Consider the following 27,234-nt stretch of genomic DNA (forward strand, 5'->3'; position numbering starts at 1 on the left):
AGTTTTTTTTAAAACAGTGCCCATCTCTGGACCCACTCACAAGAGGAAACATAACTTTTCACTTTCACCTTGTTATGGTTATGAAGGATCTTATGTTCTTCAATATAACTCCCTCACTCTTCTGACCTCCAGTGGAAAAAGGTTCAGTCTGTCCAAACTTTGTTCAAAAGACAATTCATTCATTCCAAGTATCAATTTAGCAAACCTTTTGAGAACCACTTCCAATTGGTTTCTTTTTCTAAATAAGGAGACCAAACAGTACTCAGAATGTGGTCGCACAAGTGAAGTATCACGTCCTTACTTATGTTCAATTCCTCTTGTAATAAGGGATAGGATTCCATTAATCTTTTCAATTACTACAGTACGTACACACCAACCTTTTATGGCTCATGCACTAAACACCTACAATCCCTCTGCACCCCAGAATTCTGCAGTCATTCTAGGTTTAACAAAACTCTACTTTTATATTCTTCCTGCCCTTGTGTTTCACAAAAGTCATGCTCCTGGGCAAGTGTCAGTTCAGGTACGGAAGAACATCTGCCAAATGTTGTGGAAAACTGCCCACAAAAAGATGGACAAATGCAGTGTGGCCACTGCCACCCCACAAAGTCCACCCTCAGTTATCAGCAAGGTGAGAAAAGATGTAGTCAACAATGCAAACAAGTGGCGTTCACCGATACTCCACCGTTCTCCAGAGCTGCGCCACACGGATTACAGCCTAAATTCAGACATGCACAAAACAGCTGAACTTCAGAGGTGAGTGCCCTTAGCTGAAATTGCTCTTTACTGTATTCCCTGACGTGGCTGACTTTAAAATTGCGTGAATGGGACATTTTAATAGCTGGACTGGGGAAGGGCATTCAACACAGAAATTGCTGGAATGGATAGGAGAATTTGCCGAAAACACTCAGCGGCTCAGGCAGCTCCAGTCGAGGAAAATTAATCTGCGTCCTTTTTTAAAAATTGTTTTATACCTAACTTAACGAACTGATTTTTTTTTTAAAAAAGAGACTGGTCAAGGAGAGAGTGCGTCTAACATCAGTGATAGATGTGAAATGTTTATTCCCAGGGAGATGGCCACAGGAAGGCGGGTGAGATTTTGATCGAGAAGGCAGTGCAATGCACAACGTGAGCAGCTGCTGATCACCTTTCCCTTCGGTCATGGCGGCGGAGGAGGAGGAGGTGGAACCGGGACCGGGACCGGGACTAGCCGACAAGGAGATGGCCCAGAGCCTGCACACCCTGCTCCACGCGCTCAGCCGCTTCCACCGGCAGGTCCGTTACCGCATTCCCGCTCTCCTCGATTCGAAAATCCCTCGTTCTTGCCCCGCCCCCACCCGCGGTGCCTTGGGGAAGTCAGGCCTGGGCCGCGGCCTGGGCCTGGAGTAAGACGCTACGCCCCAATGAGGCGCCCGTTTAAGCGGACTTCGCCCGAGGTCTCAGGGGGTAGGGTTTGTACTTCGAACCACAGCCCCAGATACCGAGGTCACTTCAGGCAGATCCATTTTCAGTCACCGGCAAATGTCTGCCCGAGCGGTTGGGCCGTCATTTTGAGTTAGCGTTCTCCAATTAACTGAGGGAAATATCATGACCTGGTAAAGTAACCTCAGGCAGCATTTTTGGACGTTGTTTGATGCTTCAGGTAGATACCGGCTTTCATTAGAGATACATTTCATTAGATTTCATTTGGTATCAAAATCTACATGAAAGTGCAAATTTTGAGGTGTTTTTGCAAATGACCACCTCATGTTACCTTGTGGGTTTTTTGTGACTTCTACCAGAATGTCTAATTGGATAGGAGTTATCTGAGGTAGCTCACTGTCACCAATCCTCTTTTGTCTTTGTTTTGGGTCTATCTAGTTACTCGTGGTAGAGGAAACATCAGTGTAGAGTACCTACAGGGAAAAAACATTTATAGTATAGTATAGTAAGTAAGCTAGTATAGATACAGCTCCTCTGTCCAAAAGTTAGAATAGAATTTCTTGCCTCCACTTGCAGATTGACATCAGTAGGATAAAGTTAAAAATCACACTCTGAAGTAGTACTCTGAAAGCTAGTACCTGTACAAATAAACCTGTTGGTCCATAACCTGATGTTGTGTGATTTTGAACTTTGTCTACCCCAGTCAGAGTAAAAAGTGAGGTCTGCAGATGCTGGAGATCAAAGCTGAAAATGTGTTGCTGGTTAAAGCGCAGCAGGTCAGGCAGCATCCAGATGCTGCCTGACCTGCTGCGCTTTAACCAGCAACACATTTTCAGTTACCCCAGTCAGAGCCAATTTCCTAGAATCCCTACAGTGTGGAAACAGGCCCTCTTTCCCAACAAGTCCATACCAACCCTTCAAACAGTAACCCACCTAGACCCATTCCCCCTACCCTAATTTTCTACATTTACCCCTAACTAATGTAACTAACCTACACATCCCTGAACACTATAGGCAATTTAGCATAGCCAATTTTCCTAACCTGCACATTTTTGAATGGTGGGAGGAAACCTGCACACACTGAGAATGTGCACACAGACAGTTGCATAGTTACCTTTGTCAGTGTTTATTACTTGGATAAGAGTTGCTTTGGTTAATGTGGCTTAATGGAAAACTGAATAGAGGCCCTCTAAATCTTGGATTTCTGGGAAAAGATTTGGGAGGTGATAACAAATTCAAGGATTATGGTGAGGAATGGAAAGTTGAAAATAGCACCATGGTGTTTCAGAAATTCGATAGATTTTAAAAGAATGGGAAACCACATTGGAAAATCTGTTCACACCATTGCCTAATGTGAGGTCTATGAGAGGAATGGGTGGTTAGCAGTTTAGTGAGAATGTTCTTGTGGCACAGTGCATCATATCCCTGCTTCTGAGCAGAAACTTAAAGTTTAGAGCCCACTTCAGGACTTGATGACTAAGGAAGAAACATTCATAACGTGGCCAAACAGGTTGAGTTTCAACCCATGTAACGTTCTGACATACAGAAGTGGCAGGAAGTAAGAGTGGGAGTTCCCTGGTCAGTTATGTAGTGTGTGGTGAGTAACATTAATGAAGGGATTTGAATGGTGAATTGCTGTTGTAAAAGCATTGTGTTCAAAGCACTGATGCAAAAGTCGTGATTGCGTCTGATCTGGAAATACAAGGCAATAACTCCAAATAATTGTTGCAAAATCAGCATTTGTTAGTGATTTTTGTGCTGGCTGTAGAATGACTATGCCCACATTTTGAAATGATCAATCTATTGATGCCAATTAAATTTGCCTTTGCTGCTTAGCTCAGTTTCTATGACTTGCAAGTAAGTCTGTTGCTCTTTGATGTTGGAAGCCAGTGATTTTGAAACTTGTTTAATGACTTTCTATTATTAAAGCTTAATGTTGGAGATGATGTTTTAAATATTACTATTGATCTACGCAAGCTTCAGAGTCTGCCAGCACATCTCAACCCAGGGTACCTTAGTAGCTTACTCCAACAACATATCCTTGATTTACAGGTAAGCATAAATATAAGTTTGATTTTAAGAAAATTATTCTCTATATTAATGGCTATCTGGAAGTATTTAAATTAACTTTAGTGAACCTGCATATGGCGTAACTAAATTAAAAGATGGTTAAATTGCAAGATATCTTGTAGTATGTGGAAATAAATTCATACATTCTTTCCATGTATTGTGTATTCTTTCCATATATTCTTTCCAGAGCATTGCTCGCTATTAATGATGGAAGAGGACACGAAAGCCCATCTGAAGTAAAGATAAAGTATTATTATTAGTGATGTGCAGATGCAATGTCAGAAATCTGATTAGAAATCTGTTGTGGTTCTGTTCGCCGAGCTAGGAGTTTTTGTTGCAAACGTTTCGTCCCCTTTCTAGGTGACATCCTCAGTGCTTGGGAGCCTCCTGTGAAGCGCTTCTGTGATGTTTACTCCGGCATTTATAGTGGCTTGTCTTTGCCGCTTCCGGTTGTCAGTTGCTGTCCGCTGCAGTGGCCGATATATTGGGTCCAGGTCGATGTGTTTGTTGATCAACCAGAAGCGGCAGAGACAAGCCACTATAAAGGCCGGAGGAAACATCACAGAAGCACTTCACTGGAGGCTCCCAAGCACTGAGGATAGTGGAATTCGAATTCAATAAATCACTGGAAAAATCCATTTGGTTCAACAATGTCTTTGAGGGAAGGGAACTGCCATCCTTACCTGGTCTGGTCTACATATCAGTCTAGCTGCTGTTGACTCTTAACTGGGCAATTAGGGATGGCTAATAAATGCAGGCCTGGCCAGTGATGTTCTCATCCTATGAATGAATTTTTAAAAATCTGAGGGTGAGTGCAGAGACCTCTGTGGGTTGAGGCTGAGAACAGAGACTTCTGACAGCAACAGCTATTATATCATTACTCATCAAAATGGCATACTGTAAGCACACTCTTCATTTTTCAACTTTGGACTTCCATATGCAATAAATGAAAGGCTGCGATTTGTAACAAATGTTTCTTGCAGATCTGAAATAGAAACAGTAAAAGTTGGCTAAGCTGATCATCTGTGGAGAGAGAAACAGTTAATACTTCAAGTCCAGTATGAGTCAGCACTTTAAAAAAAGTTTCTATTTTTTAGCGTCTGCAGACCTTTGCATTTAGATTCTTGCAGGTGGTATCCAGGGTTAAGCAAATGCTTGTTCAAACAGAAATGGTGTCAAATGAATGTTTTATTTTGTATTTGCTGTGTCTCTGGAGTTCTTAGTAATTGCTATATGTGCAACACAGGCTCAACCGCTTTGAAAGGAGTTGTCTAATTAATTTTCTGTGAAGTTCTTTTCAAATGAGAAGGTTTTCTTGAGGTTAAAATGACGCAAACCAGGTTGTGGAAGTATGGTAACATCAACACTGGCAGATTTGATACTCCTGTACTAGTGCATGGCATTGTTAATGATTTAAACAAGTAAAATAGCTCACTGAGGTGGGTGGGTTGGAGGTGAAAGCCTGTCACTTGCATTGGGATTCTTTGCACACTGCTCTAGATAATTCTGTGAAAATCAAGGTCAATGGTTAGGAACAAAGTCAGAAGTCATATGACACCAAGTTCTAGTTCAACAAGTTGGACTATAACCTGATGTCGTGTGACTTCTGACTTTGTCCATCCCAGTCCAACACTGGCACCGCCACACTATGGTTAGGGAGGTCTGGTTAAAGATAGTAGAAAGTATAGAACATAGAAAAATACAGCGCAGTACAGGCCCTTTGGCCCTCGATGTTGCCGACCAAAGCCTACCTAGCCTACCTAACCTACACTAGCCCAGTAACCTCCATATGCTTATCCAATGCCCGCTTGAATGACCATAAAGAGGGAGAGTCCACCACTGATACTGGCATGGCATTCCATGAACACTCAACCTGCTGAGTAAAGAATCTACCCCTAACATCTGTCCTATACCAACCTCCCCTTAATTTAAAGCTGTGTCCCCTAGTAACAGCTGACTCCATTAGCGGAAAAAGGTTCTCACTGTCAACCCTATCTAAACCCCTAATCATCTTGTACACCTCTATCAAATCTCCCCTAAACCTTCTTGTCTCCAATGAGAACAGCCCCAAGTGCCTCAGCCTTTCCTCATACGATCTTCCTACCATACCAGGCAACATCCTGGTAAACCTCCTTTGCACCCGTTCCAGTGCCTCCACATCCTTCCAATAGTATGGCGACCAAAACTGCACACAATGTGCAGCATTGTGGGCGGCACGGCGGCACAGTGGTTAGCGTTGCTGCCTCACAGTGCCTGAGACCCGGGTTCAATTCCCGACTCAGGCGACTGACTGTGTGGAGTTTGCACGTTCTCCCCGTGTCTGCGTGGGTTTCCTCCGGGTGCTCCGGTTTCCTCCCACAGTCCAAAGATGTGCGGGTCAGGTGAATTGGCCATGCTAAATTGCCTGTAGTGTTAGGTAAGGGGTAAATGTAGGGGTCTGGGTGGGTTGCGCTTCGGCGGGTCGATATGGACTTGTTGGGCCGAAGGGCCTGTTTCCACACTGTAAGTAATCTAATCTAATCTAAAAATACTCCAGATGAGGCCGCACCAGAGTCTCATACAACTGCAACATGACCTCAGGACTCTGGAACTCAATTCCTCTACCAATAAAGCCCAGTACGCCATATGCCTTCTTCACAGCACTATTTACCTGGGTGGCAACTTTCAGAGATCTGTGTACATGGACACCAAGATCCGTCTGCTCATCCACACTACCAAGTAGCCTACCATTAGCCCAGTAATCCATCTTCTTGTTACTCCTACCAAAGTGAATGACTTCACACTTAGCTACATTGAACTCCATTTGCCACCTTTCTGCTTAGCTCTGCAACTTATCTATATCCCGCTGTAACCTGCCACATCCTTCTTCGCTGTCCACAACTCCACCGACTTTCGTATCATCCACAAACTTGCTCACCCAGCCTTCAAACCCCTCCTCCAGGTCATTTATAAAAATGACAAACAGCAATGGTCCCAAAACAGATCCTTGTGGAACACCGCTAGTAACGACACTCCAAGATGAACCTTTACTATCAACTACTATCCTCTGCCTCCTTCCAGCCAGCCAATTCCTAATCCAAATCTCTAATGCACCCTCAATGCCATACCTCCGTAATTTTTGCAGTAGCCTACCATGGGGTACCTTATCTAATGCCTTGCTAAAATCCATATACACCACATCTACTGCTTTACCCTCGTCCACTTCCTTGGTCACCTTCTCAAAGAACTCAATAAGGTTTGTGAGGCATGACCTGCCCTTCACAAAACCATGCTGACTATCCTTGATCACATTATTCCTATCCAGATGTTCATAAATCCTATCCCTTACAATTCTCTCTAAGACTTTGCCCAGAACAGAAGTGAGACTCACTGGCCTATAGGTACTAGGGCTGTCCCTACTCCCCTTCTTGAACAAGGGGACCACATTCGCTATCTTCCAGTCTTCTGGCACTATTCCTGTAGACAACGACGACATAAAAATCAAGGCCAATGGCTCCGCTATCTGCTCCCTAGCTTCCCAGAGGATTCTAGGATAAATGCCATCAGGCCCAGGGGACTTATCTATTTTCACCCTTTCCAGTATTCCCCGGACCTCTCCCCTACATACCTCAAAGCCACCCATTCTAATCACTTGTGACTCAATATTCACATCAGCAACAATGTCCTGTTCCTGAGTGAATACTGACGAAAAGTATTGATTTAGTGTCTCTCCAATCTCCTCCGCCTCCACGCACAACTTCCCACTACTATTCTTGACTGGACTGATACCTACCCTAGTCATCCTTTTATTCCTGACATACCTATAGAAAACCTTTGGGTTTTCCCTAATCCTACCAACCAAGGACTTATGTTCCCTTCTCGCTGTTCTTAGCTCTCTCTTTAGATCCTTCCTGACTACCTTATAATTCTCAATCGCCCCAACTGAACCTTCACGCCTCATCTTTACATAGGCCGCCCTCTTCCCTTTTACAAGGGATTCCAATTCCTTATTAAACCACAGCTCCCTCACAAGACCCTTTCCTCCCTGCCTGACTGGTACATACTTATAAAGGACACCCAATAGCTGCTCCTTGAACAAGCTCCACATATCATTTGTGTCCTTCCCTTGAAGCCTATTTTTCCAATCCACACATCCTAAGTCATGCCTCACCGCATCATAATTTCCCTGCCCCCAGCTATAACTCCTACCCTGCAGTGCACACTTATCCCTCTCCAAAACTAGAGTAAAAGTCACCGAATTGTGGTCACTGTCCCCGAAGTGCTCACCTACCTCCAAGTCTAACACCTGGCCTGGTTCATTATCTAGAACCAAATTCAGTATGGCCTCACCTCTTGTTGGCCTGTCTACATATTGTGTCAGGAAACCCTCCTGCACACATTGGACAAACACCGACCCATCTAACGAACTCGAGCTATAGCTTTCCCAGTCAATATCTGGGAAGTTAAAGTCCCCCATAACAACCACCCTACTACTTTCACTCTTCTCCTGAATCATCCTTGCAACACTTTCCTCTACGTCTCTCGGACTATTAGGAGGCCTGTAGAAGACTCCTAACAGGGTGACCTCACCTTTCCTATTTCTAACCTCAGCCCAAACTACCTCAGATGGCAAGTCTTCCTCCATCGTCCTTTCCACCGCTGTAATACTATCCTTGACAAACAATGCCACACCTCCCCCTCTTTTACCCCCACCTCTGACCCTACTAAAACATTTAAACCCTGGAACCTGCAATAGCCATTCCTGTCCCTATTCTACCCACGTCTCTGTAATGGCCACAACATCGAAGTCCCAGGTACCGACCCACGCTGCAAGTTCACCTACCTTATTTCTTATACTTCTGGCATTGAAGTATACACACTTCAAGCCACCTTCCTGTTTACAGGCACCCTCCTTCGAGATTGATGCCTTGTTCCTAACCTCCCTACACTCAAGGTCCTGTACCCTAAAGCTACAGTCCAGGTTCCCATGCCCCTGCAGAGTTAGTTTAAACCCTCCCAAAGAGCACTAGCAAACCTCCCCCCAAGGATACTGGTGCCCCTCAGGTTCAGGTGGAGACCATCTTGTTTATAGAGGTCCCACCTTCCCCAGAAAGAACCCCAGTTGTCCAGAAACCGGAATCCCTCCCTCCTGCACCATCCCTGTAGCCACGCATTTAACTGTTCTCTCTCCCTATTCCTCGACTCTCTCTCGCGTGGCACGGGTAACAAACCAGAGACAACAACTCTGTTCGTTCTAGCGCTGAGCTTCCGACCAAGCTCCCTGAAAGCCTGCCTAACATCCTCACCCCTCTTCATACCTATGTCGTTGGTACCAACGTGGACCATGACCTGGGACTGCTCCCCCTCCCCCTTAAGGACCCGGAAAACACGATCAGAGACATCACGTACCCTTGCACCTGGGAGGCAACATACCAATCGTGAGTCTCTGTCGCCCCCGCAAAACCGCCTATCTGTGCCCCTCACTATTGAGTCCCCAATAACTATCGCTCTACCTTTCTCCACCCTTCCCTTCTGAGCAACGGGGACAGGCTCCGTGCCTCTGCCTCCCGAATGATCCGTAGTTCATCCAACTCCAGCTCCAGTTCCCTAACACAGTCTTGGAGGAGCTGGAGATGGGTGCACTTCCTGCAAGTGTAATCAGCAGGGACGCTAATGGCTTCCCTCACCTCAAACATCTTGCAAGAGGAACATTGCACTGCTTTCGCTGCCATCCCTCTCAAAGGTAAACTTTAAAAAGAAAACTGGATCTAAAGAAACAAATAAAAAATGAGGTCTGCAGATGCTGGAGATCACAGCTGCAAATGTGTTGCTGGTCAAAGCACAGCAGGTTAGGCAGCATCTCAGGAATAGAGAATTCGACGTTTCGAGCATAAGCCCTTCGTCAGGAATAAGAGAGAGAGAGCCAAGCAGGCTGAGATAAAAGGTAGGGAGGAGGGACTAGGGGGAGGGGCGATGGAGGTGGGATAGGTGCAAGGAGGTCAAGGTGAGGGTGATAGGCCGGAGTGGGGTGGGGGCGGAGAGGTCAGGAAGAGGATTGCAGGTTAGGAGGGCGGTGCTGAGTTGAGGGAACCGACTGAGACAAGGTGGGGGGAGGGGAAATGAGGAAGCTGGAGAAATCTGAATTCATTCCTTCGTCTCCGCCGCATCTGCTCCCAGGAGGACCAATTCCAACACCGCACAGCCCAGATGGCCTCCTTCTTCAAGGACCGCAGATTCCCCCCAGACGTGATCGACGATGCCCTCCACCGCATCTCCTCCACTTCCCGCTCCTCCGCCCTTGAGCCCCGCTCCTCCAACCGCCACCAAGACAGAACCCCACTGGTTCTCACCTACCACCCCACCAACCTGCACATACAACGTATCATCCGCCGCCATTTCCGCCACCTCCAAACGGACCCCACCACCAAGGATATATTTCCCTCCCCTCCCCTATCAGCGTTCCGCAAGGACCACTCCCTTCGTGACTCCCTTGTCAGATCCACACCCCCCACCAACCCAACCTCCACCCCCGGCACCTTCCCCTGCAACCGCAGGAAATGTAAAACTTGCACCCACACCTCCACACTCACTTCCCTCCAAGGCCCCAAGGGATCCTTCCATATCCGCCACAAGTTCACCTGTACCTCCACACACATCATCTATTGCATCCGCTGCACCCGATGTGGCCTCCTCTATATTGGTGAGACAGGCCGCTTACTTGCGGAACGCTTCAGAGAACACCTCTGGGCCGCCCGAACCAACCAACCCAATCACCCCGTGGCTCAACACTTTAACTCCCCCTCCCACTCCACCAAGGACATGCAAGTCCTTGGACTCCTCCACCGGCAGAACACAACTACACGACGGCTGGAGGAGGAGCGCCTCATCTTCCGCCTGGGAACCCTCCAACCACAAGGTATGAATTCAGATTTCTCCAGCTTCCTCATTTCCCCTCCCCCCACCTTGTCTCAGTCGGTTCCCTCAACTCAGCACCGCCCTCCTAACCTGCAATCCTCTTCCTGACCTCTCCGCCCCCACCCCACTCCGGCCTATCACCCTCACCTTGACCTCCTTCCACCTATCCCACCTCCATCGCCCCTCCCCCTAGTCCCTCCTCCCTACCTTTTATCTCAGCCTGCTTGGCTCTCTCTCTTATTCCTGATGAAGGGCTTATGCTCGAAACGTCGAATTCTCTATTCCTGAGATGCTGCCTAACCTGCTGTGCTTTGACCAGCAACACATTTGCAGCTAAAGAAACAAATAAGCAATCAGTAATTTGTGATGTGAAACTGTCTGATTCTGGTTGGCTAAACAGCAGTAACATCAATTGATTCTTGAACTTTGGCACTACCATTTACTCATAAGTTGCATTAGTTGGGTGATCCTTACAGGGCAAGAAAATGTTTGAACCATATAGGGCAATAGGAGCCTGATCTATTTAACCGTGGCTTATTAAAGAAAATCATGCTGGAAATAGCTCATATCAAAACATCCCAGCTGAATAAAAAAACACATGTAACTGTATTAATTAAACTAAAATGTCAATATAGTTTATTAACTATAATTTATTGTTAGTGTGTTTCAGATAAGCTGAAATTAATGACGAGAAAAGACCTATCTGGGAGTGGAAACAGAGGAGAGACTATGCTGCTGATAAAACCTGATAATTATTCCAATTTAGCAATGACTGGCCATAAGCAAATTTCAAATAAACCGATTAATCTAAAAACAAAAGTATTTCTAAATGATGCTCAAAACAAGTATGAAGGACAAGACGAACCAAAAAGCCAGACTGATACAGAATTGGTTCAAATCAAGGCAAACAGAGATGAAGTAAGATGTAGTTACGCTTTCCTTAAAGTCCACTGATTTTAATTATTTGAATATTGTTTGCTTATTTTAGTGCAAATAGGTGAAACTGTTTACCATACAATTTTATTCTCTCTCAGATTGAAAGACGAATTTCCGCATTCATGGAGAGAAAGCAGGCAGAGATTAATGAAAATAACATCCGTGAATTCTGCAATGTTATTAATTGTAATCAAGGTTAGTTTCTAAAGTGCACCATGGAGACCAAGGTACCAACATGTTAATTTAGAAGATGTCCTTAATATTAGTAAGTTTAGAACTTTTTAACCTGTCCATTTGATTCTCCATTACGATGTAGTAAAACATATCTAATGATGTAAATTCAAAAATTTTGTTCTGGAGTCAACTTTTGTACTTGTTTCATTTACTTTGAAAAATGAAATGTACAATTCCTGTTTTCTTTTCATAATTAATCTTTGGAATAAATCTGTGTTTAACAGAAAATAGCTGTGCTAGAACAGATGCAGTCTTCACACCGCATCCTGGTTTCAAAAGTCATATAAAAGGTATGCCAATTTCACATTCCATAAAGATACTTGTTTTTCTAATATCTCCTTGAAGCTAAGGATTTATGTTTGTTCTTCTATCAGCAAAAGAAATTTGAATTGTATTTTCAGTATGATTGTAAATTCACTGAAAAATACACTTGGGTATGTTTGACCTTGTGAAAACTCTAAATATATCTCATCACTACATCACTTACAGACTTGTTTAAATGGAGTAGATTTTTATTACATTTTTGAAATTGTCTTTGTATTTTGAGTGCATCTGTCATTATTGATTTTTCACTTTTATATAATAAGTCATCCAGAGCAACATAATAAAGGTAAAGTTTTTGCATGTCACAGTGACAGACAATTTTCTCAAACTAAGTCATACTGATATTTCTGCTTCAGATGAATCACTTCCTATCATTCTCGTGTAACTTGGCCAGTGTGGCCTGCTATTCCTTCCTCCCCTGTGTTTTATGGGGCTTCTTCTTCAATGCATTGGTACTATTTGCTTTCACTACTCCTTGTGGTATGATGTTCTATACTATACGCTCTTGCTGAGTTAAAGTTTTTTCCTCCTGAATTTCCTATTAGGTATATTAGTTACTAAATATTATACAAGGACCTTAGTTTTGGGCTTATTCATTACGGGGAATATTTTCCTGACATCTGCGCAATCAACACTTCTCATAACTTTTGAAGAAATCCATCAAGTCACACCTCTGTCTTTTTTTTGGTAAGAATAAAGCCCTATTTTGAGATTATTTGAGAAACGTGTTGTAGAATCAGCTCATTTAAACAAGATTTGAATCAGAATTGGAAGGGGGAAGTAGGTGGAAATACCACAATCTTAGAAAATCCCTTTGACGATTGAAATCTAAACTTATTTGCTTTCGTTACCCAAGAAAGACAAGTGGTCACGGGTCGAATTTTCCAAGGAGGACAATCACAGGCAAATTACTACACCATTTCTTTTTAGACATTAAGAATTATTTTTGGTAAAGAGATTCCAATCACAGTTTGGAGAATATTTTAAATCCAAAAAGTATCTTGTAGAGCTGGATAGTCAGGAAGAAAGAAACCATGTTCCCCTTTTCATGGCAGCATTTGTCATATTCTGTGACTTTTGAATACTGAGCAGCAGAGGGAGACACTTTGACAACACTTGTTGTGGGTGTGTAGGAATGAAGTTAGGGTGCCAAAGTAAATGATGTGTATTGGTGAGCCTGGGTAGGGATGATTTTGGGGGAAGCTGCGGGTTTGTTGGGGAGAGGACCATTGTAATGGGACACTGTCAGGTTCTGTGGGGCATGGGAGGTTAAATTTTGGCTCTCTGGGCAGGGGGCATGATGTCAAGTTACAGCCTGGGAGACTTTGAACTGGGTGGGTTTGTGTTAGGTTGGGGATTGGTTTAATAGTTACCCAGGAGTTAGACTAGGTTTATGACTGTCTAACTTTTTCTAACTACTAATTGCAGTGGAACTCTCCAAATTCTCCAATTTTAAATGGATTCTATAGGAGGGTTCCAAGTGCAAGGAAATTGCCTGTTGGAAACTTCAAATGAATTGCATGGAAAATTGGAGTCTGTTAGACCATGGTTTTCACTGGATCCTGACATGCAATTCCCATCTATGTTGTAGAAACTACTTTCAGGCCATTGGAAAATCTGGCCCAATGTTTCAACCTCTTCCAATGGGTCTTCATAATTAGTACCTTGTTTTAACAATTATAATTTCAGTAATATCTTCTTTTGAAGACAGCTTGCTCTAAATTGCAGGCAGTTCTTCAAATTTATCCTATTCAGCAATCTGAACAAAATTGACTCATTAGATCTCCTTCTGAAACAACTAAATAATTGATTAATCTAATGTTTGCTTCATGTTGACTGGAAATGTGAATATCGCAAAGAACTTCAGTCCTTTTACAAATCTCATCGTTATTTTCTACTTAGTACTTTCTACCTTCAATTCCTCCTTTCATTCTAGTAAACTAAGCAGACTTAGAGCCATCCCTATAAACTTTGTTAACTGCGCAAAAATTTTCCCATTGATTGTGAGACATTACCTTTCTCAATCTTCCATTTGATTTTGTACTTGCATATAATTCAATCAATTATTTACTGTTTGAATATGACCAGTGTCATAAAGTCTGCATTTATTGTTCATCCAAATTACCAGTTGGAGTTGCTTTTCAATCAATTGACTTGTTAGGCAGTTCAGGAACTCTTGAGTTGTAATTTAGACATAGAGCTGGAGTCATATGTATACTAATCTGGACAAGTATGATAGAGTTCCTTCTTGGAACTCTATTTATGAACAAGTTTGGCATTTGCATCTGATGATTCCATAGTCTTTCTTTTTGTTCTTGGTTTTTACCTGTTGTATTTGTAGTCAAGTGACCACCAGCCCAAAATTGGACATTATAAATTGACCCACAGCTAGAGAACTAAGGCCTGATGGAAAATTATCCAGATTAAATTAAACAGGAGCCAGCAGTTATAGAAAACAGTGGAACCAAGATTGAAGAGGTTACAAAGGTTCAAGAGGAACCTGTTAAAACCAGCCCAAGTGTAGTGTGTTGGAGAAATGTTGACCAGATGTTCTGGCACCTTTGCTGTCTCAGTATGTGCACTTTATACCACCTGGCATGGCTACAATGAAGGTTGATGGCATGGTCCCATTGGATGATTTGAACTCAGCTCATGATTCCATTGGCTAATGGCCACAGAACACTTTGGAAGGTCAGGAAGGAGGGGAGATAAGAGCGCACACCTAGATGCCAGACCCTCAGTGAAGACTGAGCAGAGACACAATCTGGCCCATCAGCAGAGCTCCAACCATCTGGAAATAGAGAGAGAAAATAGCAAGACTCCTGCGTACCACCTTTGTGGAAGAGAGCCAGCCCCTATCAAAACAAAGGAAATTCCAAAAGCCCAGCTCAAGCATATGTATCATTGTTGATAATAACCTTTCTCAGTAGGATAGTGCTAGATAGAGAATAATTATCATGGGAATTCGGGAAATGCTCACATAGTGTTTTAATAAGGAATATTTTATTAATACAATTGAATTAGAATTCTGTTTGCATTTCACGTCTCTTTGTCTACCTCACTGACGGGTACTTGACTAAAGTGTTTTTAATACATAAATTAGTCAAAGTAGCCAAAGCAGGGGCAACAGATTAAATTCCTGTGCAGAACTTGGCATGTTGACATTCTAATGCACAACCTGTGGGTTGCTGGCCTCCTACTATTATCAATAAACTGCTTCTGTGTTTTTAAAAAAAAAACCCTGTTATAATTTGGTAAGTTCTCCACTAATCATTAGATTAACGTATGAGTTTATTTATATTTGACTGTCAGAATTAGGTTATTTTTATTAATTTTTATGGATAAGGGGGAGATATATTAACCAGGCCTTTTGCAGTATTTCTCTCATTCTTTTTAGAGGTGTACTCCATTTGGTCCAGTAGCAGTACAGATAAATAATCACTTAGAATTACTGACAAAGGACATCTTGTGTAGGCTTTTTATCTTGAACTTATCAAGCCAAATTGTAAAACATGTTATGCACTCGCACTTACTGAATGCTGCACAAATTAACAAAGCAGACCCTGTTCTTTACAGACAGAAAGAACATGTATATGTACCTTGCCTGAACAAAATAGGTGACAGCTAATCATGTGGACATTGCTAAAGACAGTGCTTTGACCAGTCGCAGTTACCCTGACTAGTTTAAACAAGCAAGATAGTTAACTGTAAGTCGTCATTTAATTTATATTTTTTAAGGCTGTGCCCCTATCAAGCAGAGTCCACTTGCCAACTATTTAGCATGCTTTTCTCATACAAGAATTTTGTTTACATTTACATTGATTTTCTTCTGAATTGTCATGTTGAGCCCAGAATGAAAAGCTTTGACAAATTGTCTTTCATTCTTCAGCATTACAAATCCTGAAGCAAATGGTGTTGTAAAAATTGCAACGAGGTTACTTTATCACTAATTATGTATTATTCTTCCTTGTGCAGAACTATAACTTGAGTATGAGCACTGGCTGTGCTTTTGGCAATCCAGAGAAATAGCATCGTTTGCACATAATGATGTCATGTTGCATTCTGTAGATAATTACTATTGAGTTTTGGAGTCACTTTGAAGTGCTCGCTGTAGATTATTTAAGTGGTTGCTGCATTGTGAAAACTGTCATTTATAGTAAAGGAGCAAAAAAATCCTATACACTTTACTTATATTTTTTCAAAATTGTTTGTTTTTATTGCAGTTTCAAGAGTTGTGAATACGTATGGGCCCCAGACAAGGACTGAAGGTGTGGAAGCATCTCTGCAAAAATGTGAAACTATGACACAAAATTGTGGTAACCCTGCTGTTGAAGAGAGGCTTCACAATATGGAAACTCACTTGAAGCTTCCAACAGGTGTAGTTCATTTTGTAACCTCTCCTAAGGTTAACTTAATAAAGAGTACAGAGGAATGATTGTAAAATAATTAATTGAATTGATATGCGGACATAAATTGCAAGGGGAATATTTGGTTGGTTCCTCTAGTCCTGCTGAAAGAACTGAGATTGGATTAGTATTACAACCAGTTCTGTTTTGGTTTTGTTTATCAGTGCTAATTGCCAGACATTTTGCCCTGTAATGTACTGAAATTGGAACTTCCTTGTCTTGTATGCATTGTGACTAACTAAGACAATTTGTAGCTTACCTAATGAACATTTCATAACACCATAAAATCTTATTAAGCAAAGTTTAGCATAATTTGAGAATAAAATGTTTTGTATCCATTATCCATAACATCTGAAATCCAAAAAGCCATAAAACCAGAAGGTATTTTCGGAAGTAGTTCTGAATGAACCTGTGCACATTCTGAGTTTGCCCCTTTGGGGAGAAAAAACTTTGCTTGGCCTGAAGAAACCCAAATGAACCTTTAAAGTGAAGATTTTATCCAAACGGCCCAAACTCAGGGCCCTGTAGACAGAATTCAGCCATTTGGGAGAAGAAACCTTGCTTTTGGGCACATTCAGGTCTGTTCAGATTAAGTGAACAGGCTAAATGGACTATCTGAAAACTGGTTGGTCCTTAGGTTTTCAGATAAAATATTCCTGACCTGTATTGATAGAGTGAGAGATTATAGCATTTATGAAGCAAATCTGTTTAAACTTTAACTATATTTGCCCACTTATCTTTGCATTGGTATTTGACTCTTGGTATATACTTGCTTATGCATTTAAACATCTCTCCTTTTATAGTGAATTATAATTTCTTTTCCAGGTATGTATTAAATATTTATATACTTGTCTGTAATTTTCAATCTTTTAAATATATTCAACATCTTGTTATGAACTCACTTTTTTTGTAACTCTTGTAGCCACAGCGTTAACGCAAATCACAGATGAACCTCAGTCTCAACCTTCTCAATCTTCACTGCTGCTTCTAAAAAAAACACACTTGTACTGCCTCTATTCATAGCTACAGGTGACATCCCAGTGAATCTCCTCTGCACCCCTTCCAGTGTGTTCATATCCTTCTTATAATGCAGTGGCAGGAACTGCACATAGTACTGCAGCTATGGTATATAGTACTGGCCTAATCAATTTTTTTTGTACCTCCCTGCTCTTTATAATCTGTGCAGCAACTGATCAAGACATATATTGTACACCATCTCAACTACTCTATGAATATGCCTTGCTGCCTTCAGGGATCTGTTTCTGTTTTGTTTCTGATTTCCAGCATCTGCAGTTCTTTAGGTTTTTGTTATACAAATGCCTCCAGCTCCCTTATTTTATTACCGAGTATATTGCTGTACAATAACTTTCAATCGTTAATGGGATTTCCTCTCACTTTTCAGTTTAACCATCATTTTGCAAGTCCTGTAATGCTATATTTTCTTGCCATCAATCTTCCCCATTACAAAGCCTTTGTCACTTCAATAATTATCCTTTCTGCAAGGAAAGGTTCCCATCCCGATTCATGAAGAGCCATACATCCTGTCCTAGAACTGTGTAACCAATGTCCTGATGAAGGTCTTATGCCCGAAATGTCGAATCTCCTGTTCCTTGGATGCTGCCTGACCTGCGCTTTTCCAGCAACACATTTTCAGCTCTGATCTCCAGCATCTGCAGACCTCACTTTCTCCTCAACCAATGTCTTATGAAAAGGAACCCATCTTTTCCACACAGGCCACTTTAGCATATACTAATTGTTCTGATCTATCTTTCCTATTGGCAGTTCGGGCGTTACTAGGGCAGTAATTCTATACTTATTACCCTTGAGAACCCTGCTTTTCAATTTAGAACCAAATCCCTGATACTCTTGTTTGCCCAAAACTCCTCCCCATTCTAATCAATATTATTTGTCTCAAATTGGACCATAACAACAAGATTTATCATCCCCATCTGCAGTATACTCCTATTTTAATTTGATCTCTAGCCCTACAAGGTATCCTTTACCTTGTTACTGGGTGAGCTCTTGTAATTGTTGAGAATTGGTTCTCACCATGGTATTCTTACTGTTCCATGAACTTTGAAATTCATTGTTGTTCCAAACTTGAAAGATTATATTTAGAGGAACTAATGTTTTTAATACTTAAGTACCTGTTAATCAATAGAAATCATTTATGTTTGCATTATTTGTAGATGGTCCAGTTCCAATTGATATTTATCAAAGGATCAAGAGGCTGGAAGATAGAATTCTTCATTTGGAAGGTCTTTCTCCAGAATATTTTCAACATGTGGTATGTTTATCATCCTCATTGTCTAAAGTATGATGTTTTTCAGGTTAATTGTAAATTCATAAGTGTTCTGCAGAATTGAAAGGTACCATGGGATCCATGGCATCTGTGTTAGCTTTATGAAGGGGCTATCTCCTTAATTCTATTCCCAACTCTTTCCCAGTACTTTTCTTTAACAAGAACTGTGTATTTTGTAAATGACTCAACTTCCCTTTCAGATGTTCTTATGGATTCTACTTCCATCACTACTTCTGGTCTGGCCTTCTATATCATAATACAGGGGAAGGAAATTTAACCATTTTATTTTCTCTTTTGTCACTTCCCAGATGTATGACTAAGAATGGGGCTAGCCTGAAAACAAAAAACAGGATGTTTTGTTAAGGCAGCAGTGTTGCTCAGGTTACCTGGAGAACTACTTTGATGTACCTTGAAAATTGTATTCACCATGTTGTAAACCTGAATGTCAGGGCTAGACAGGGATGTTTATAAGCTCTGTCAAACAGCAGGGAAAAGTTTAAAAAAAAACATCTGAAATATACTGTTAAAACAATGTTTTACCCAACCCTTGCACTGAAGAACTGTATGGTTGTTTCAACCTTGCACCCTGCACAAATCTAGAAAAGACATCATGTGGGCCTGGTGACATTTCTATTTTCAGGACTGCCAGGCATTTAAATACTATCCCTTTATCTTGTTTTATCATAACAAATCCTGCTACATACCTTCTTTACTGAAATATAAAATGTACTCAAGTAGTGCCTCATGCATTCACTTTGGTTCGACAACAAATCTCCTTTTCAGTCCCTAGTCAGTCTCGCCCTTTCGTAGACCATATTTATATATATGTAAAAGACATTTAGGTTTCTTCTACGTTAGCTTTTCTTTATTCTCATATGCTTTTTCACTTTCCCTCCTTTTCTCTTTTTGTTGAGATATTCTCCTTTTCTCTTTTTGTATTCAACTTGGTTCTTGACTGTATTTTCAGTCCTATATTCTTAACTTTTCTGTTTTCCATTTTAACCTCTATACCTTGATTTCAAAGGGAACTTTAGAAGCTTTAGACACCATTGCTTTTCTCCTTTCAAGGATTTACGATTGAGAAATTGAATCACTTCTCTTCAACAACTTGCCATTGTTCAAATACTGTTCTGCCTACTAATCTTCCATTTGCAGTCCACCTGCGCAAAATGCCTTTTCAATGCAGTGAAGTTAGTGCTCATCCAGGTAAATATCGTCTACCCTTTTCTTTTGTCCTTTTCCATTATTAATCTTAATTCACATGACATTATGATCACTTCCCCAAATGCTTTTCCACCTCTAACCTGCACTTAATTCCTAGCACTAAAGTCAATATTGCTTGCTTCCTTGTTAGGTTGGAAACATTTGGTCAAGAAAGTTCTTTAAGATGCATTTCAGGAATTCTTCATCCTCTTTGCCTGATAATAAATTTGGTAGAGCCACACATGGTTTCTGCTACTATCCCTGATCAGTCATTTCCTCCCTTCATCCCCAATCATATCCAAAATGAAATCCCTGTAAGAGAGGGGTACAGTGATAGGGGACTCCTACCTACAGATGCAAATGTGTTGCTGGTCAAAGCACAGCAGGCCAGGCAGCATCTCAGGAATAGAGAATTCGACGTTTCGAGCATAAGCCCTTCATCAAGGGCTTATGCTCGAAACGTCGAATTCTCTATTCCTGAGATGCTGCCTGGCCTGCTGTGCTTTGACCAGCAACACATTTGCAGCTGTGATCTCCAGCATCTGCAGACCTCATTTTTTATTCCTACCTACAGATGCCTAATTAAGCCCAAAACGTTGATTCTCCTGCTCCTTAGATGCTGCCTGACCTGCTGTGCTTTTCCATCACCATACTCTTGACTCTGCTGTCCAGCATCTGCAGTCCTCACTTTCTCTGACTCCTACGTACTTGCCTTGCCGTACTCTGGTAGTCACCAATCCCCTTTCAGCCTGTTCAGTCTTTATCTACATTGTTAACACCTCACCGAACATGCTGTCCATGACCGGCTCGGCATCATGGATGTTCCACAACAAGTCCACCCATGCTTCCAAAATGTGGTTTACTAGTAGCTGCAGCTGGACACACTTCCTGCATATTTGGTTGCCAGGTCATTGGAAGTGCAACATAGGAGGAGCACCTGACAGATATGAGCTGTGTTGCTATGACTTCACATAGAGTCATAGAGATGTACAGCATGAATACAGACCCTTCGGTCCAACCTGTCCATGCCGACCAGATATCCCAACCCAATCTAATCCCACCTGCCAGCACCCAGCCCATATCCCTCCAAACCCTTCCTATTCATATACCCACTCAAATGCCTTTTAAATGTCACAATTGTACCATCCTCCACCACTTCCTCTGGCAACTCATTCCATAGATGTACCACCCTCTCTGTGAAAAGGTTGCCCCTTAAGTCTCTTACATCTTTCCCCTCTCACCCTAAACCTATACCCTCTAGTTCTGGACTCCCCAACTCCAGGAAAAAGACTTTGTCTATTTACCCTATCCATGCCCCTCATAATTTTGTAAATCTCTATAAGGTCACCCCTCAGCCTCCGACACTCCAGGGAAAACAGCCCCAGCCTGTTCAGCCTCTCCCTATAGCTCAAATCCTCCACCCTGGCAACATCCTTGTAAATCTTTTCTGAACCCTTTCAAGTTTCACAACATCTTTCCATTGAATTGCATGCAATATTCCAACAATGTCCTAACCAGTGTCCTGTACAGCTGCAACATGACCTCCCAACTCCTGTACTCAATACTCTGACCAATAAAGGAAAGCATACCAAATGTCGCCTTCACTATCCTATCTACTTGCGACTCCACTTTCAAGGAGCTATGAACCTGCACTCTAAGATCTCTTTGTTCAGCAACACTCCCGCAGACCTTACCATTAAGTGTATAAATCCTGTTAAGATTTGCTTTCTCAAAATGCAGCATCTCACATTTATCTGAATTAAACTCCATCTGCCACTTCTCAGCCCATTTGGCCCATCTGATCTAGATCCTGTTGTAATCTGAGGTAACCCTCTTCGCTGTCCACTACACCTCCAATTTTGGTACCATCTGCAAACTTACTAACTGTACCTCTTATGCTCGCATCCAAATTATTTATGTAAATGTCAAAAAGTAGAGGACCCAGCACCAATCCTTGTGGCACTCCACTGGTTACAGGCCTCTAATCTGGAAAAAAAACCCTCCATCACCACCCTCTGTCTTCTACCTTTGAGCCAGTTCTGTATCCAAATGGCTAGTTCTCCCTGTATTCCGTGAGATCTAACCTCGCTAATCAATCTCCCATGGGGAACCTTGTCAAACGCATTACTGAAATCCAAGTAGATCACATCTACTGCTCTGCCCTCATCAATCCTCTTTTGTTACTTCCTCAAAAAACTCAATCAAGTTTGTGAGACATGATTTCCCAAGCACAAAGCCATGTTGACTATCCCTAATCAGTCCTTGCTTTTCCAAGTACATGTACATCCTATCCCCCAGGATTCCCGCCAACAACTTGCCCACCACCGACGTCAGTTCCCTGGCTTGACCTTACCACTATTCTAAAACAGTGGCACCACGTTAGCCAACCTCCAGTCTTCCGGCACCTCACCTGTGACTATCGATGATACAAATATCTCAGCAAGAGTCCCAGCAATCACTTCTCTAGCTTCCCACAGAGTTCTAGGGTACACCCTGATCAGGTCCTGAGGATTTCACTTTGGATTAAGCTTGTTACTTATTCTCTATAAAGAATACTAATTATATTATGAACTTTTTACTCCAAACACTCGCTCCATTGCAGAGTACTTGATTTAAGTCTTTTGAGGCCTTAATTTAAGACTTAACTTTGCTTACCTTAAGTTACTTACATTACCTTATTTTATTGGCCTTGCCTTTCTCAGTTAAACTCCAGATACAGGCTAACCAATGTCCTGCAAGTACCAAAGCTTAACCTCCCTCCTTTTGTATTAAATTCCCCTTGCAATAAATGATAGCATTCTATTTGTTTTCTTAATTACTTGCTATACCTGCTTACCAACCTCTTACACTTCCTATACAAGGGCACCCAGATCCCACTGCATCTCGGAGCTTTGCAGTGTCTCAATAATGTGCGTGGTATTTTATTCTTCATGCCAAAAACTTGTAGTTCACATTTTCTGTCATTGTATTCCTTTTGCCCAAATATTTGCCCACTCAGAAATTGGGCAACCATGCGTTCTGTCTCTATTATTTCAATCATTTTTATATAAATCATTAACAGTCGAGTTCCCAGTACGGGTCCCTGTGGCACACCACCGTTACATCCTGCTACCTGAAAAACACCTATTACTCTCTGCTTCCTGTTAGGCAGCCAATCTTCTGTCCATGCCAATATGTTCCATAAACATAAGTTCTTATTTTCCATTTTTGATTAACCCAAATTTCCCATTAATTCTTCATTTGAAGTGGTCAGAATCATTTCACCCTGTATACACTTTAAATATCCTGCTACAAATCCTGCAAGACAATAAATTATATTCATTTTACATAAATATGAGCTTAAGAGATATAGTTAATAAGTTTGCAGATGACACCAAAATTGGAGGTGTAGTGGACAGCGAAGAAGGTTACCTCAGATTACAACGGAATCTTGATCAGATGGGCCAGTAGTCTGAGAAGTGGCAGATGGAGGTTAATTTAAATAAATGTGAGGTGCTGCATTTTGGGAAAGCAAATCTTAGCAGGACGTATACACTTAATGGTAAAGTTCTAGAGAATGTTGCTGAACAAAGAGACCTTGCAGTGCAGGTACATAGCTCCTTGAAAGTGGAATCACAGGCAGATAGGATAGTGACAAAGGTGTTTGGTATGCTTTCTTTTATTGGTCAGAGTATTAAGTACAGGAGTTGGGAGGTCATGTTGCAGTTGTACAGAACATTGGTTAGGCCACTGTTGGAATATTGTGTGCAATTCTGGTCTCCTTCTTATCGGAAAGATATTGTGTAACTTGAAAGGGTTTAGAAAAGATATTAGAGGATTTGACTAGGCTAGGGCTGTTTTTCCCTGGAACGCCGGAAGCTGAGGGCTGACCTTTAGAGAAATTTATAAAATCATGAGGGGCATGGATAGGATAAACAGACATTGTTTTCCTTGGGAGAAAGTGAGGACTGCAGATGCTGGAGTACCAGAGTTGAAAAATGTGATGCTGGAAAAACACAGCAGGCCATGCAGCATCCGAGGAGCAGGAGAATCAACGTTTCAGGCATAAGCCCTTCTTCAGGGGGTTGGGGAGTCCAGAACTCGGTTTAGGATGAGAGGGGAAAGATATAAAAGAGACCTAAGGGCAACATTTTCACACAGAGGATAGTACACGTGTGGAATGAGCTGCCAGAGGAAGTGGTGGAGGTTAGTACAATTGCAACATTTAAAAGGTCTCTGGATGGGTATATGAATAGGAAGGGTTTGGAGGGATGTAGGCCAGATGCTGGCAGGTGGGACTAGATTGGGTTGCGATATCTGGTTGGCATGGACAGGTTGGACGGAAGGGTCTGTTTCCATGCTGTACATCCTCTATGACCCGAAATGTTATGATGGTCAGAGGGATCTTTAGAACTTATTACAACCCTCTTTAATGAATGATGCACTTAGACTATATGACAGTGAATAGTAATTTTCCTGATAATTTGTGGGGGAGTTAAGAATCAAAAAATGCTTTATTCCAATTATTTTGTTTTCATGGGGTTAAAATATCGGCTGCTGAAGACTTTAGCTGATACGTTTTTAGATTTTGCAGTTTCGTAATGGTTTCCATTACATTATCAATAATTATCACTAATGGAAAAACAAATATCTTTTGCAGAATTTTCCAAGCAAAAGGCGTAAAGTTCATGAAACAATTCAGGTGTGTCTTTTTGTATCAATGTTCAATATTTTATACAATATAGTCTGAGATCATGGATGTGTGGTCATTTAAATGATATTATAGTTATAGTGCTTCCATATGAAGTGACAGGGATATTTTTGTCAGTTCCCCTTCTTCACTTTCTCTTTCTTTTCAATCTTAGCAGCTAAATGGTGATAAAAATCTGGGCTGCTGTTTTTGACTGAGCACACCCAACTCCTGTTTATCTTATACATGGAAAGTATACATTCCTTACTGAACCAATGGGTTTGAAATTCCTGAATGCTGCATTTATTTTCGGTTTTAATGTGGGTGCCTAATTCGGCATAATTCACTGTTAATGCAGATCTGCTTGCACTACAGGTGGCTTATATGAAGTATGTTAGAAAATGGCTTTTAAAATGGAATACAAAAACTCAGTTACAGTTTAGTGATTAAAAACAGCTGCTTGTACTTTTTCCTCTTTTCATTCATTTCTATTTGCAGCAAAGTGTGCAAATAGTTTAGTGCTTAGATTTGAATATGTATGCCTAGGACTCTGGAATGTGTCAGCAAACTAAAAGCGTGGTTCCTATTTATATTACAATGAAATTAGAGCAATTTTCAGTGCACTATAAAAGTACATTTAATATAATTTTCTTTTTTACTTTACATTCTTCATCCCTTTCTTTCTTCATCTCCCCTTCTTTAACATCATCTCTTTTGTTTCATTTGCTGGAGAATGGAAAAAAATCAACTGACTGAAGTGTCAGCATTGTCTTCTGTCAGCACTGGATTTCCCAGTACTGTCAAGAGAATAGACTAATTTTCTCGATCCCCTCCTCTCCCTTTGTACTAACCCAAAATGTGCCACTACTGAAGTCTTGATGTGAATGCTCTTTAATATGCTGTGGTATCACTACTACTGATCAATGCTAACCTTGCTTTCTATGACGTTAAGTGCGCACAACTTGCTATAATTAGCAGATGAGCGGCAAACAACTTTGTCAGTCTTGGGGAGCAAGAGAATCTGAATGATCTAATTAAAATAAGTCAGATGATTTTAATGCCTAAATGTCCTACCTTGTTGCTGCACCAAGTTCAGCTTGGTATCTGAATGCCAAAGCAAATAAACAGAGCTCATATTATGTAAAAGGCTGCTAAATGTGGCTGTTTTTTTTTCATTTGAAATGTTTGCGTTGCATCATGCTGCTTCTAAATGAGAAGCATAATTACAGTTGTTTATCCCAGTGTATTGCACATTTAAATACTTTAAATTATTTGTGTTGCAGGGCTACAGTCTGATAGAAATTGATGAGAAGATTAATGAACTGAAGGCAGTGCTGTTGCAGAAAGCAAATGACCAGACTCTACCAACAGAAGCTGACAAGATGCCTATGTAATGCCACACTTTTTTTTAAAATTGGACTTTGTAACTTGACTTTAAAATCAGCCAAATTAGTCGAATACTAATTTTTAAAAACTTTTTATTTCAGGAAATGAAAGCCTGCTGAAGTGATTCCATTGTCATTCAAATGCTGCTATCTGAAGTCCGTAGTCTGGATTGGAAATGTTAGTTTGGCTCTTATAAAGTTATTTGCTCGTTCTAGTTCTCCGATAAATGGGAAAAGCAGCCATTACTCTTCAGAAGTGGTCAGAATAGTGGAGTCTTAGAAATATTTGTATCACAGTACTCAGAATAAACAGAATTTGTGTTGTGGCAGCATGTGTATTATGTGTTTTGTACAAAACTTTGGTATCGGGTCGCTTTAATGTCAAAAGTATCAAATGCTGACCAAACAAGCAACTTGAGTAAACCATATTTTAAGCATTCAGTGTTCATGTAACTATTGTGTTAATTTTGTGTATGCACAATGGTGCAATAAAAGCTTTGATAGTGTTCATATTAATTTTTAAAATTTGCTTCCCTACACCATCTTCTGGAGATATAAAGTGCTAATTTTGGGAAATGTTCAATATTAACAGCCTTGGTTTTTAAAAAAAACTGAACTTTTGCGTATGTGGAGATACTGGAATTAGATCTGTGCTTCAGAATTAAGTTCACCTTGACTAATATGTTTCAACTTCAACTCCAAGGTCTGCCCAACAATGTGCAAAATTGTCCGTGTACATTTCATTGACAAACAGCAGGACAAATCCAACCAGGACTGTTATTGCCTGATTAGTTTGCTCTTAATCATCAGCAAAGTGAAGGAAAGTTTCAATGAAAGTGCTATTACGTCTCACTTATTTAACAAAACCCTGGTCACTGGCACTCATTTAGATTCCAGCAGGGCCACCTTACTCCTGAACTCATTATGGTTTTGATCCAATCACAGGGCAAAGAGTTGAACTTGACATAATTTTGACACAGTGATAGTGAAGGAATGGCAATATATTTCTAAGTCAGGATGGTGAGTAGTTTGCAAAAGAACTTGCAGGTGGTGCTATTTCCCTGAATTTGTTGCCTTTATCCTTCCAGATGGAAATGGTTGTGGGTTTGGAAGGTGCCATCTAAGGAGCTTTGGTGATTATCTGAAATGTGTCTTTTAGATAGTACACACTGTTATAACTGAGTGTCAGTGTTGGAGGGAGTGGATTTGGCGCCAATTGAGCGGGCTACTTTATTCTGAATGGTGTCAAGCTTCTTGAGTGTTGTGGGAGCTACATTCATCCTGGCAAGTGGGGAGTACTCCATCAAACTCCTGACTTGTAGTAGGTGGACAGACTTTGGGGAGTTGGGAGGTAGGTTACTAGCTCAGTATTCCTGGCCTCTGACCAGC

The 27,234-nt window shown here is 41.4% G+C and overlaps 1 protein-coding gene across 5 annotated transcripts; it reads left to right on the plus strand.

Moving 5' to 3' along the window:
* The first annotated feature begins 740 nt into the window (after positions 1-740).
* On the plus strand, positions 741-26,174 carry mbip (MAP3K12 binding inhibitory protein 1). 5 transcript variants are annotated; one of them, XM_060828396.1, is made up of 11 exons: positions 741-756; positions 1,070-1,275; positions 3,352-3,474; positions 11,047-11,304; positions 11,421-11,517; positions 11,781-11,846; positions 16,104-16,256; positions 18,476-18,573; positions 24,431-24,472; positions 25,744-25,850; positions 25,948-26,174. In XM_060828396.1, the coding sequence occupies exons 2-11, from the start codon at positions 1,162-1,164 to the stop codon at positions 25,952-25,954; spliced, it is 1,065 nt and encodes a 354-aa protein (XP_060684379.1). In that variant the 5' UTR covers positions 741-756; positions 1,070-1,161; the 3' UTR covers positions 25,955-26,174. The 5 variants fall into 5 exon arrangements, with proteins under 5 accessions (XP_060684379.1, XP_060684380.1, XP_060684378.1 ...); XM_060828397.1 differs by lacking the exon at positions 741-756 and having other exon boundaries at positions 874-1,275; positions 3,400-3,474; XM_060828395.1 differs by lacking the exon at positions 741-756 and having other exon boundaries at positions 876-1,275.
* Positions 26,175-27,234: the final 1,060 nt, after the last annotated feature.

Source organism: Hemiscyllium ocellatum, chromosome 8 (assembly GCF_020745735.1).
Source record: "Hemiscyllium ocellatum isolate sHemOce1 chromosome 8, sHemOce1.pat.X.cur, whole genome shotgun sequence".
NCBI classification, from domain to species: domain Eukaryota; kingdom Metazoa; phylum Chordata; class Chondrichthyes; order Orectolobiformes; family Hemiscylliidae; genus Hemiscyllium; species Hemiscyllium ocellatum.

Bases quoted from the DNA above. Each gene is read 5' to 3' on its own strand.
- mbip (XM_060828396.1), top strand. From the start codon at position 1,162: ATGGCGGCGGAGGAGGAGGAGGTGGAACCGGGACCGGGACCGGGACTA. The intron at 11,305-11,420 runs GTAAGATGTAGT...ATTCTCTCTCAG, and splicing joins TCAAGGCAAACAGAGATGAA to ATTGAAAGACGAATTTCCGC. The intron at 24,473-25,743 runs GTGTGTCTTTTT...TTTGTGTTGCAG, and splicing joins AAGTTCATGAAACAATTCAG to GGCTACAGTCTGATAGAAAT.